Source organism: Peromyscus leucopus, chromosome 10 (genome assembly GCF_004664715.2).
Source record: "Peromyscus leucopus breed LL Stock chromosome 10, UCI_PerLeu_2.1, whole genome shotgun sequence".
Classification (NCBI taxonomy): domain Eukaryota; kingdom Metazoa; phylum Chordata; class Mammalia; order Rodentia; family Cricetidae; genus Peromyscus; species Peromyscus leucopus.
In genome coordinates, this window is record NC_051071.1 from 88946591 (window position 1) to 88960687 (window position 14097).

General features: G+C 40.5%; 1 protein-coding gene across 6 annotated transcripts in view; it reads left to right on the forward strand.

The window, feature by feature from the left end:
• The first annotated feature begins 798 nt into the window (after positions 1 to 798).
• Positions 799 to 14097, forward strand: part of LOC114691792 (THO complex subunit 2-like) — a 35592-nt gene continuing 22293 nt past the window's right edge. For all 6 annotated transcript variants that reach the window (XM_037209239.1, XM_037209242.1, XM_037209238.1 and 3 more), the window contains exons 1-2: positions 799 to 1011; positions 8057 to 13390. In XM_037209239.1, coding sequence (XP_037065134.1) covers positions 8286 to 13052 — 4767 coding nt within the window. In that variant the 5' untranslated portion in view covers positions 799 to 1011; positions 8057 to 8285 and the 3' untranslated portion in view covers positions 13053 to 13390. The remainder of the gene's footprint in view (positions 1012 to 8056; positions 13391 to 14097) is intronic.

Sequence of the window (14097 nt, forward strand, 5' to 3'; positions counted from 1 at the left end):
AATCTAAAGAAAAAAAAAGTGTAGCCCTCACCCTTCATCAAAGCTTCTGCTTTTCATAGCCGATGGAGACCATGACAGAAAACCACAACTAGTCAATATCCCAATAACCCCCGTGTAATTTCCAATAGCTTTATAAAATATTTCCATGTTTGTCAAGATGCATGCGTCCTTCAGATTAAAAAAAGTTTTAGTTTTAGCCGGGCGGTGGTAGTGCACACCTTTAATCCCAGCACTCAGGAGGCAGAGCCAGGTGGATCTCTGTGAGTTCAAGGCCAGCCTGGTCTACAGAGTGAAATCCAGGACAGGCACCAAAACTACACAGAGAAACCCTGTCTCGAAAAACAAAACAAAACAAAACAAAACAAAACAAAAAAAAGTTTTATAAATAGCTTTAAGAGTTCGGTTGGGAACAAATCTTTATCGCATTTGTGCGCACTGAACAATTTTAGTCATGCTTCCCTAGCTTGTGGCCTGTTTTGTAGTTTGGAGACTCCTTAGCACACTTGCAGAAATAAACTGAAGTCTCCCTTTAACACACGTGCAGATCTTCCATCAGTTAAATCGCCGCAAGGTTTTCCCGAAATTTCACGGAACTGTTTGAACTGAGCATTCCCTTTGGAATGAAACTGCGAGCGACCACACCGTCAGCATCGGGGAGGTGTTTTCTAACAGGAGCGCCCTCAGGGCCAGGTGACCCAGGTTACCCCAGTTCAGTTCCCCGCCCCGCTTAACCGCGGCCCGGCCGCGCATGCGCGGAGGGCACGCGGAGGAACCGCTGTCGCTCGGCAGTGACGTCAGCCAGGTGCCGGGGAGCGCCTGCCGGGTTCTCCACGCGCGTCGCTCCGTCGGGCCGGCTGGGTCTGGTCGGGTCTCCGTCGAGCTGGGTCTGGTGGACGCGGAGCGGCGAAGCCCCTTCCCGAGCCGCGGCCTCGAGGCGGTTCCCGGCGGCCGGGGCCGGAAGGCGCGGGTCCGACACGGCCGCGGACGGCGACGTGGGCCGGGCGCGAGGAGGTGAGTTCGGAGGGCGGGCGGGCGGGCGGGCGTGGGCAGCGGCCTCCGTCCCGGTGGGCCGCGACTGGACGCCCACCCGTCCGGAAACACGCCGGGAAAAGCCGGGGCTCCGAGTCCTTCCCGGGCTTTCTCGGAGGAGGCGGAGGCCATCCACTTGCGTGCCTGGGCTCTGGGTGGCTCCTCTTGGCGTCGCTCAGGACACAAAATGCCCACCTGACGGGCACTAGGTGGTGTCTGGACAGTGAGCTTCGGAGAGTTAAACTGTGTCCCAGGTGCAGTAAAACCAGGAACGGGAGCAAAAGGGGTGAAGAGCCTGAAAGTGTTCCCGGGAGCGGTTTCATTGTTCTTCTCACTGTTGTTAGAAGTACTTTTCGGTAATAGTCTGAGGCTGTAGAAACGCTGGGGACGGGGGGGACGGGGACGGGGGCGGGGGGCGATTAGATTAGTTTAGGTTCGAGAAGAGGACGGAGTACCAGGCGTTTAGGAGTGTGAATTGCTGTCTCTGGGTTTGCCTGATGCATTGCCCCTCAGAAATGGAGCACCTGTAGGAGCTATTTTAAGAATCACATTTATAAACAAAATCAGAATATCAGCCGTGTTAAATTAACACTGGGAGTTATTGTTAATTTTTCACGCGGTGCAATAAACGTAGCCAAGATGTTCAGACAAGAACACTGATTGTTTAGAGTGCTGAAAATACTACACTTATGCATTTAACAAACGTTAGGTATGTCTCCATGATATGCTCAAACATTTGGCAGAAGTTATTCTTTTGGATGCCTTTTAAAAGACGTCTTAATCTTAAAAAACTCATACAAGTACACACATGCTTCACCTACTCTTAACAATTATTTTTATACCAACAAACTCCATAGTTCCAAGAGAGGACATAGAGAGCAGTGGTTCTTAACCTATGGGTCACGACCCCTTCAGGGGTCAAACCACCCTTTGACAGGAGTCACCTAAGACCGTCAGAAAACACATGTTTACATTACGATTGATAACAGTAGGCAAAATTACAGTTATGAAGTAGCAATGAAAATAATTTTATGGTTGAGGGTCACCACACATGAGGAACTGTATTAAAGGGTTTCAGCATTAGGGAGGTTGAAAACCACTGACAGAGAGGTAAAAAAAACAGAAGAAATTAAAAGAAAGCACATAACAAAACAGACCAAGACAGTGAGCTGAATGAAAGATTCTGGCATTATGAAAATAAACCATGTAGGCCGATTTTAATTCACACCATTGCTAATATAGAGAGGTGTGTGTAAAACACACCAAATACCTATATATCAGAACCAGCTGAATGGAAATAAGGAAAATGTTAATTGGCTAATAGTATAAGGGTTTCCCTTCTTCCTTTTCTTTCCTCTCACTCAAAATAGGTCTAAAACCAGTAGACCAAACCATAGCAAAGAAGTTTTTGCCATATTTTTGCTCAGAATTTTAAGACATTTTAGTTTGTCATTTTTCATATTGAGGGATTAGTTTATTTCCTGAATTAATTCCTTATGTTACCCAAATACTTTTCAAGTTAATCATAATACTGTCATCTTTTATTGGACAAATTCAGAAAGCGCCCATATTTCATAAATATACTGCATGACAAACCAATCGTTTTAAATTAATAATTTCTCGTTTTGGAAGCTTTTTTTTTTTTTTTTTTTTTCGAGACAGGGTTTCTCTGTGTAGCTTTGCGCCTTTCCTGGAACTCACTTGGTAGCCCAGGCTGGCCTCGAACTCACAGAGATCCGCCTGCCTCTGCCTCCCGAGTGCTGGGATTAAAGGCGTGCGCCACCACCGCCCGGCGGAAGCTGTTTTTTAAATTGGTGTATTTTATTGTATGAGTGTTCTGCTTGTGTGTATGTATACCACATGTGTGCCTGGTACCCATGGAAATCAAAAGAGGGCATGAAGTCCCCTGACACTGGAGTTACAAATGGGTGTGAATCACTGTGTAAGTTTTGGGAATTGAATCACTGTCCTCTGCAAGACCAGCCAGTGTTCTTAACCACTGTGCCATCTCTCCAACCCCTGAAGCTAATTTTATAATATTAATTTGGTGAGTGTGTGATATATGTATGCATGTATTGGCAAGTGTGCTCACCCACATGTTCCTTGCCAAGGCCAGGGGTCAACATGAGGTGTCTATCACTTTCCACCTTTTTTGTTTGTTTGTTTTTTATTTTTGAGATGGGGGTCTCTTAATAACAGTTGTATGTTCAACTTGTTTATTTTTTTAAAGTAGATTCTCTTTTTGAGTATTTATTTTTCTTTCTGCCTTTGTTCTTAGTTCTTTATAGGTTTTCTGCCCCCTAACTCCCCCCAAATAGGTTTCTCTGAGGACACAGTAAGAAATCCTAATTGCAAAGGTATAACAATAGATTTGTTTGAGCAAAGCAACTCCTGGGCGGGTTCTCTAGTCCCAGAGATTGAGGTTGGAGAAGCTGCATGCCTGAACTAAAGCAGGGAGATTATATAGGTTGTAGGTGAGGGGTAATGACGTGTCCACCACAAGCTGGGTTTGTGCCCAAGTATGGTAAAAGCTGAATGCTTTAGTTGGGGACTTGGGCAGCTGGCAGTTTCAGGGGAGGAAGCAGCCTTAGCCACCAAGAATGTAGAACTGGGCTTTTTGGTGCCTTTCCTTTGGAGATTCTCTGAGTGGGCAGGGTTTGGAGAGACAGGAATGGGGCTTCTCAGACAGTGCAGGAGCAACCTGGAGGTTCCAACTGAACAGTTCTATCTTTAAATTTACATTTTGAAGCAATGCTTACAATATTTTGTTCATTTAGACAAAATTACATTTTTTTGTCACCAAAATAATTCACTTTATATCTTTTGCTATATTTTTCCTTGAAATGCAGCTACTTCCTTTGTATAGTCCTTGCCATTAAATTGAATGTTAATTAGATTATCTAACTGTCACTTTTTAGTAAGGACCTGTGAAAAAAGCTATTTAAAACACTATCCTCATACCAATAATTTATGAAAGCTCATTTATTAATAGAAACAGTTATTTTCCTTTCATAGAAATTAGGGAGCCAAGAATACTTAAATATGTATTTAGCCATTCATATTTGAGAATTTCAACTTAGAGCTGACTCAGATACTTTATCTCTATCACTTTTTTTCCCCAGATAAAGCAGTTCTTTTAGCATCATGATTTTTTAAATGGCCCTTTTTTATCCTCCCAACCCCCTTCTTCTTTCCCATGTTCTCAAGTTCAGTATTTACATTCTACTTAGGTCTACCTGAAATAGCAAACTCCAGTTGACCTTAAATAACAAAGTTATCTTAATAACCACAGTCAGCAGAAGAAAAATAAAGGCTCTTTTACACGATAACTCTACTAATTGTAGTTTAATATCTTAGAAGTGTTCACAAGAAAAAATTTAAATTGGACATACTGGTCAAACAGAAGACTAAATTAGATGATGGAGACAAGAGTGTCAAACTACCACACACTTCAGCCTCATCAATCTCATGATTCTCAAAAGGCTTCCGGATAAAATGTTCTCTCCATTTCAGTGTAAGTTCTCTGTTAAAGTGTGTTAAACAGTATCCGCTGAAAGCACTGTAGACTTTTTTAAGACCGTTGTGTAGGAGCCATATCAGTAGGGTCTGCAGTGAAGAGAGGGTCAGTAGGCTCCACTCCAAGTTTGGGATGGGCAAGAGGGAATTTATAGCTAAGAATTAGAGTTGGGGGGCGGGGTCAGTGAAGAGAAAATGCCTAAGGGAGATTCTGTCTAAACTGACTTCTAAAAGTCCTTACTGAAAACAACCCGGAGTAGTTAGACATCACTTGGGGAATAGTGGAAGATAAGGAATCTGTCCTTACTGTGGTTGTGATCTAATATGAAGACTGGGTTCCAGGGTTCTTATTAAACTGTCTACCCTGTTGATTTTCAACCTAAGGATTTCCTGGTGTTCCCATTGTGACATAATATATGACCAGTTTTTATAAATCTTCCACAAATACTTGAAAAAAGATATGATCTTTTTTTGGTATGGTACAGAATGAATATCCCTCATCCGTAATACTTAGAACCAGAAGTATTGGATATTTGTGGTTTCCCCAGATTTTAATATATTTGCATATATTTGATATATCTTACAGATTGGACCCAAGTTTGTATATGCCTTTATATATGGTATATAATGTAACATATAATAACATTTTAGCAATGTTGTAATGTTTTTGTGAATGAAACAGAGTTTTGTGTTGTGTAATTTTTTTCATTTGTGGTGTCCGTTGATCAGACTTCAGACTTTGTATCAAATTCACATCTCTAACTTTGGGGTTAGGGATCCTCAGCATGTATGAAGTTTGATATATTTTTTAAAATATGACTTGATGCTTTGTTCAATATATTAAGAATTTATGATAGTCAAGTCACTGTTATATGATAACAAAATAATTTATATATATCTTAGTACTTTTTACATGAATCTGAGTCTCTGTATGTGGTGTGTGTGGAGGAGGCCAGAAGAGCATGTCAGATCCTCAAGAGCTTGAGTTACATGTAGTTGTAATATAGGTATGGATATGGGTGCTGGGAACCTGACGGAGGTCTTCTTCAATAGCAGCCAGCATTCTTAACTACTGAACTATCTCTCCAGCCCCAATATCAAATAATTTTTATCAAACTTAATACTTCATTAAGTAGGTCATTTTCTTTATGATGTAGGTCGTTTTCTTTACTTGATGAATATAATATCACTTAACTTGTTTAAAAATTTTTTTGTCCTTACTGTTTTTTAAAGATTGCCTTATTTTTTACATAAACGTCCACTTTAAATGATGTTACAAAAATTCTAGAGATGCCTTTTACATTTTAACCAGTTATTGGAGCTTGGTCATCTTACAAGCATTTAATCCATTCACATTCCATTCATTGTAATCATTAATCTCTTATTATCATTGGCCATTTTTATAATAGATATAATTTTATACTGTCTTGTATATTGATAAATAGTTGCACATGTATTCTCTCTATAATAGTAACAAGATAGTCTACACTAGCTATTTTGAAGTGATCAACTGTGTTTGAAAGTAGCTTCCATTAGTTTCCATGCTGGTTGTAATGACCTGTGTTTTGGTGTGTATTATTTTCGATTTTGTTGTGGAAAGAAGAAAATTCAACTGTTAAAACAAGAGTTAAATAAAAAAAGTAATGTTGTATGTGATGCTTATGTCTGTTACCTGACATTTTTAATATTATTCTTTTTGGTCCTCATTTAAAGTTATTTCATACTCACTTTGTTCTCCACAATACATTTTTGTTTAGAGTGTGTGGGATTTTTTTCCAACCAGAATGAAAGAAGTGAACTGATACTTTTCCATTGCAATTGACACTATACAAATAAATTCACATACATTTCTGTGTTTAGGCTTCATAAAATGTTTGATGCAAATCCAGCACTCATAGACTGTAGACTTGTGGTCTAGCTGTTCCTGACTTGTGTAGAACTGTCAGTCATAGATATCTGAGATTTGCCAGAACCTGGCTCAAGACAGGGTCTAAGGTCACTTAGGGTGATCGTAGGTCTATTAAATAGTCATCCTTCAAAGCTAGAGGCTTCTCTGGCTGTGCAGCAGAGGGTGTTACACACCAAGCAGATTTGTCCTCTCTGAAAGCCTTGAAAGGCCCTATAGAGCCTGAGAACTTCAGCAACAGATGCCAATCTAAATCTGATAAGAAAATAAAACATTTTAAAATCACTGAACAAAATGCATATATTTGTGTATTTGCACATACCTATCAAATTTAGAAGTAAAAAAAAATTATTTTAAAAACCGTTTTCTCACAGGAAACCCCAGTATCATCTGTTACCATTTTACATTAATTGGGAGTAATCTTAATCATTTAGTTGTCATTGAGGATTCATTGGGTCTTACTCCTTCAAGTCCTCTTCACTCTTCTATTGACTTCAGAGCAGTGGTTTTCAATCTTCCAATGCTGTGACCCTTTAATACAGTTCCTCATGTTGTGTTGACCACCAACAATAAAATTATTTTGTTGCTACTTCATAACTGTAATTTTGTTACTGTTATGAATCATAATGTAAATATCTGATATACTTATCTGTTGGGTTACCTACTATGTGACCCGCAGGTTGGTAACTGCTACTCTACATCTGCAAAATGCTTCTGCAGAGGACACTGTCCATTGCTTTATGCGAGCTGGATGGGCAAGATACCTGGAACTACTAGGAGCTCTTCTGGAGGGATAGATTAACTCTAGATTATCTATGTATCTTCCAGCCTCCTCCTTGGTTCACTCAGTATGAGCTGAATATTTGTGGTTTAGGTTAGAGATTTCCACCCAGGATTTGGTTAGCAGACAGGAGGCAAATGGGTATTTGTCAGCCTTCAAAAGGAAAATGATGATGAACCAAAGTGGTAATTAGAGCAAGTTGAAGAAAGACACTTTATGTAGAGATGTGGTAGAATTAAGGGAACCAGCAGGGAAGGAGAGGCACTTGGGGAAGTTGCCTCCTCGAGGTTTAGGGGGACCAGAAAGAATAGCATGGTAGGATGCAGGGAAAAGGTTTTCCAGCAGTGTGGCCCACACTAGAAGCATGGTTGAACAAACTGTAGAAGGGGAAAACTCAACCTCAGCCTCCTAATCCACAGAGATCAAAGGCTCCCAAGTGGTAGTCACCAAGGGGTCGTTTCTCAAAGCCAGAACCAAGAGGAGTGGAGACTCCACCGGGGGAACTGGGAAGGGTCCCTAGTAGAGTGAGCAGATCAAACACAGGTTCAGCATGAGGAGAGAGCAAGGCTTAGGTGGGATTCTGAAGACAGTCGCAGGGTCTGCTGACTAGCCTGTCAGAGTCAGCTGTTTCACATAAGCCAATATGAACAAGCCAATAAGATTGTGATACCTAGAAAAATGATGCAGAAAGAAGGTAAGGCTGAGAGAAAACCTGGGTGGGTACTCAGTCCTTCACTAACGACAGCTCCCAGATGGAGGTATTTGGCGCAGGGAACTTCTGAGTCGTGCCTTTGGAAGTTTATTTGGCTCTTTCTTCGTTGCAGTGACCTACAGTGTGTGTGCCAGAGGGCACAAAGTCACCCGGACAGCAGACTGTGACACTGCGCATCAAGCACTCCCAGCTTCCAGTTCCTGAATCAGAAAAGTACCTCAACCCTAAAACCCTTTCTTCAGAACGCTCAGCTTCCAGCACTCGCTGTGGGCGGGGCTTTTGACCTCCAGCAAGTGTGAGTGCGGACTGCACATCCGGGCTCTGTTACTAGCAAAGAGAAGATGGCGATGGCCTCTGCAACTGTGGTGGTTCCTGCGGAGTGGATCAAGAACTGGGAGAAATCTGGGAGAGGCGAGTTTTTGCGTTTATGCCGGATTCTCAGTGAAAGTAAAAGCCGCGACACTTTGGCTTGTAGAGATTTCCAACAAGCTCTCTATGAATTGTCATACCATGTCATTAAAGGAACTTTAAAGCCTGAACAGGCATCAAATGTTCTTAGTGACATCAGTGAATTTCGTGAAGATATCCCACTTATTCTTGCTGATATATTCTGCATATTAGACATTGAGACGAATTGTTTAGAAGAAAAAAGCAAGAGAGATCACTTTACACAATTGGTATTAGCATGTTTATATTTAGTTTCAGACACAGTTCTAAAGGAACGCTTGGATCCAGAAACATTGGAATCATTAGGCCTTATTAAGCAATCACAGCAGTTCAATCAAAAGTCAGTTAAAATCAAGACAAAACTCTTTTATAAACAGCAGAAGTTCAATTTGTTAAGAGAAGAAAATGAAGGTTATGCCAAGCTTATTGTTGAATTGGGGCAAGATTTATCTGGAAATATTACTAGTGATTTAATCTTAGAAATTCTCAAATCTTTAATAGGATGTTTTAATCTGGATCCCAATCGAGTTTTGGATATCATTTTAGAAGTGTTTGAGTGTAGGCCAGAACACCATGACTTCTTTATATCTTTATTAGAAGCCTACATGAATATGTGTGAACCACAAACACTGTGTCATATTCTTGGATTCAAATTCAAGTTTTACCAGGAGCCAAATGGTGAGACTCCATCATCTTTGTATACAGTTGCAGCAGTACTTCTGCAGTTTAATCTTATTGATTTGGATGATCTTTATGTACACCTTCTTCCAGCTGATAGTTGCATTATGAATGAATACAAACGAGAAATTGTGGAAGCCAAGCACATTGTTAGAAAACTTACTATGGTTGTATTGCCTTCTGACAAAAGTGATGAACGAGAGAAAGAAAAGAAAAAAGATGATAAAGTAGAGAAGGCACCTGACAATCAAAAGCTTGGCTTGTTGGAAGCCTTGTTAACTATTGGTGATTGGCAGCATGCACAGAGTATTATGGATCGGATGCCTCCGTACTATGCAGCATCACATAAAGTAATAGCCCTTGCTATTTGCAATCTTATACATGTAACTATTGAGCCTCTTTACCGAAGAGTTGGTGTTCCTAAAGGTGCTAAAGGCTCACCTGTCAATGCTTTACAAAGCAAGAAGTCACCAAAACAGGCAGAGAGCTTTGAGGACTTAAGGAGAGACGTATTTAGTATGTTCTGTTATCTTGGTCCTCACCTTTCCCATGATCCCATCTTATTTGCAAAGGTTGTTCGCATAGGCAAGTCATTTATGAAGGAATTTCAGTCTGATGGGAAACAAGAAAATAAAGAGAAAATGGAAGTTATCTTTAGTTGTTTGCTTAGTGTTACTGATCAGGTACTGCTTCCGTCTCTTTCTTTGATGGATTGCAATGCATGTATGTCAGAGGAACTATGGGGAATGTTTAAAACATTTCCTTATCAGCATAGATACCGCTTATATGGCCAGTGGAAGAATGAGACTTACCACAGTCACCCACTTTTAGTAAAAGTTAAAGCCCATACAGTAGACAGAGCCAAGTACATCATGAAGCGTCTAACCAAGGAAAATGTGAAGCCTTCAGGAAGACAGATTGGGAAACTGAGCCACAGCAATCCAACCATTTTGTTTGATTATGTCTTGTCACAAATACAGAAGTATGATAACTTAATAACACCTGTGGTAGACTCATTGAAATATCTCACTGCGTTGAATTATGATGTTTTGGCCTACTGTATCATCGAGGCATTAGCTAATCCAGAAAAAGAAAGAATGAAACATGACGACACAACCATCTCAAGCTGGCTTCAGAGTCTGGCTAGTTTCTGTGGTGCAGTTTTTCGTAAATACCCAATTGATCTTGCTGGTCTTCTTCAGTATGTAGCCAATCAGTTAAAGGCAGGCAAAAGTTTTGACCTGCTTATATTGAAAGAAGTGGTTCAAAAGATGGCAGGCATAGAAGTTACAGAAGAAATGACAATGGAGCAGCTAGAGGCTATGACTGGTGGAGAGCAGCTGAAAGCGGAGGGTGGATATTTTGGCCAGATAAGAAACACTAAAAAATCCTCTCAGAGATTGAAGGATGCACTACTGGACCATGATCTTGCCCTTCCTCTTTGTTTGCTTATGGCTCAGCAGAGGAATGGGGTGATCTTTCAGGAAGGCGGAGAGAAACATTTGAAACTTGTCGGAAAGCTGTATGACCAGTGTCATGATACTTTGGTACAGTTTGGTGGATTTTTAGCATCAAATTTAAGCACAGATGACTACATAAAGAGAGTACCTTCAATTGATGTGCTTTGTAATGAATTTCATACACCCCATGATGCAGCATTTTTTCTGTCTCGGCCAATGTATGCACACCATATTTCATCAAAGTATGATGAACTTAAGAAATCAGAAAAGGGAAGTAAACAGCAACATAAAGTCCATAAGTACATTACATCGTGTGAGATGGTGATGGCTCCTGTCCATGAAGCAGTGGTCTCCTTACACGTTTCCAAAGTCTGGGAAGACATCAGCCCTCAGTTCTATACCACATTCTGGTCTCTCACAATGTATGACCTTGCAGTTCCACACACCAGCTATGAACGAGAAGTCAATAAACTCAAGATCCAGATGAAAGCAATTGACGACAATCAAGAAATGCCTCTGAATAAAAAGAAAAAAGAGAAAGAGCGCTGTACTGCCCTCCAGGACAAGCTTCTTGAAGAAGAAAAGAAACAGATGGAGCATGTACAGCGAGTGCTACAGAGACTGAAATTGGAAAAGGACAACTGGCTCTTAGCAAAATCCACTAAAAATGAGACCATCACAAAGTTTCTCCAGTTGTGTATATTTCCTCGGTGTATTTTTTCAGCAATTGATTCTGTTTACTGTGCTCATTTTGTTGAGTTGGTCCATCAACAAAAGACTCCAAATTTCTCCACACTTCTCTGCTATGACCGAGTTTTCTCTGACATAATTTACATGGTTGCTAGCTTTACTGAAAATGAAGCTAGTCGATACGGGAGATTTCTTTGCTGTATGTTAGAGACTGTGACTCGGTGGCATAGTGACAGATCCACCTATGAGAAGGAATGTGGAAACTATCCAGGATTCCTTACTATATTACGAGCAACTGGATTTGATGGTGGAAATAAAGCTGATCAGTTAGATTATGAGAATTTTCGACATGTTGTACATAAATGGCATTATAAACTAACCAAGGCATCGGTACATTGCCTTGAGACAGGTGAATATACTCATATCAGGAATATCTTGATTGTGCTAACAAAAATACTGCCATGGTACCCCAAAGTTTTAAATCTGGGTCAGGCTTTGGAAAGAAGAGTGCATAAGATCTGCCAAGAAGAGAAAGAAAAGAAGCCAGACCTATATGCACTAGCAATGGTCTACTCTGGGCAGCTGAAAAGCAGAAAGACATACATGATACCTGAAAATGAATTTCATCACAAAGATCCTCCTCCAAGAAATGCTGCTACAAGTGTACAAAATGGGCCTAGTAGTGGGCTGCCATCATCTATAGGAAGTACATCTAAGTCAGATGAAAGCAGTACTGAAGAGGCTGACAAGTCACGGGAAAGGTCTCAGTGTGGTGTGAAAGCTGTTAATAAAGCTTCTAGCGCCATACCAAAAGGGAATTCAAACAATGGAATTAGTGGCTCTAACACCAAAGCTGTTAAGGAAAATGACAAAGAAAAGGGGAAAGAGAAAGAAAAAGAAAAAAAAGAGAAGACCCCAGCTGTTATTCCAGAGGCTAGGGTACTTGGTAAAGACAATAAAGAAAAACCCAAGGAAGAACAGCCAAGTAAAGATGAGAAAATAAGAGATACCAAGGAAAGAATGCCTAAATCTGACAAAGACAAGGAAAAATTAAAGAAGGAGGAAAAAGCTAAAGATGAGAAGTTCAGGATCATCGTCCCCAATGTAGAATCAAAATCCACTCAAGAAAGAGAAAAAGAGAAAGAGCCATCAAGAGAAAGAGATTTAGCAAAGGAAATGAAGTCAAAAGAAACTGTTAAAGGAGGGGAAAAAACACCAGTTTCTGTGTCCTTGAAATCCCCAGTTTCCCGAACAGATAATGCAGAGCCCGAAAGAGAAAAACGTCGAAAGGTTGATTCCCACCCTTCACCATCCCATTCTTCCACAATAAAGGACAGTCTGGTCAAACTCAAGGAGTCTTCAGCAAAGCTCTACATCAACCACACTCTACCGCCATTGTGCAAGAGTAAGGAGAGAGAAACGGAGAAGAAAGATTTGGAGAAGTCAAGGGAGAGATCCAGAGAAAGAGAGAAGAAAGACGAAAAGGACAGGAAAGAGCGGAAAAGGGATTATTCAAACAATGACCGGGAAGTGCCCCTAGACTTAATCAAAAGGCGGAAGGATGAAAATGGAATATTGGCAGTTTCAAAACACAAAAGTGAAAGTCCCTGTGAGTCTCCTTATCCAAATGAGAAAGACAAGGAAAAAAATAAGTCAAAGTCTTCAGGCAAAGAAAAAGGTGATTCATTTAAACCTGAAAAGATGGATAAAATATCCAGTGGGAAAAAGGAGTCTGGACATGATAAAGAAAAGGTAGAAAAGAAAGAGAAATGGGACAGTTCTGGAGATAAGGAAGAGAAGAAGCATCATAAGTCCTCAGACAAGCACAGATAATGAAGACTTTCAGCCAAGAGTGTGGGCAGGCCTCTGAGCTAAAGGTTTCCCTGCAGAGGATGCCAGAGCTCTGTGTCACTCAAAACAATATCTTCTTTAATTAAGAGCTCTTGGTGCTGTCCATCTTATGAGAATCTGCTTTAAGTCAGAAGATGAATATGCATCACCATCCTCTTGAGACATTGCAAAGTCACTGGTTTACAGACCATTATTTTCACCTCCGGGCAGTTTCTTGCAGCAAGATCCCTGTGCGTACATTTTTTTCTTGAAACAACACCACCCAGGAACAGCATCTATGAAATTTTCACCAGCTGAGTTTTAGATCACCCTTAATAAAGGTAAGTTGGTTGTTTCCTAGGCTGGATGCTTTGGTATAGGGAAGGCTGCATTTGTGTGTAAAATACAACATTGGAATGATTGTTACCTGACAATTTTGGCTTCTTGCAAAAATTTTAATTTGTTTGTGGGAAAGATCTTTCTTACATGTGTAAATCACAGCAGTGTTTTCTTCCAATGTGCTCTTAAATATGTCATTACATTTTCCCTTACCAAGCCTGCAAGATGGCTCAGTGGGTTAAGGTACTTGCCACCAAACCCAAAGACTGAATTAGATCTCTGGTAACCCCATGATGGAGAGAGAGAGAACTCTGGTTCACACAGATTGTTCTCTGACCTACACACACCCTAAATTAATAAATATAATGAACACGTTTTAATTTCCCTTGTCCAGAAATTCTCCTGATATGACCTCTTCATCTTAAAGAACTTGCTTCTTATGCTCCTAATCACAGTCATGGACACTGATCTTTATTGGAACATTATTTTTAATTTGAAATTGAAATTAATTCACCCTTTTAGAGTACAGAGATCAGTGATCTTTAGCATGTTCATCACATTCTGAAATCACTGTCTAGTTTCAGATTTCTCTCATCTGCAGAAAAAGCCCCAGGTGTGTTGGTGTCCACTTTTAAATGACTCTTCCTCAGCCTGTGGGAACTGCTGATAGAGTTTCTGCCTGTGGGTTTGCCAATTTGGGGCATAACAT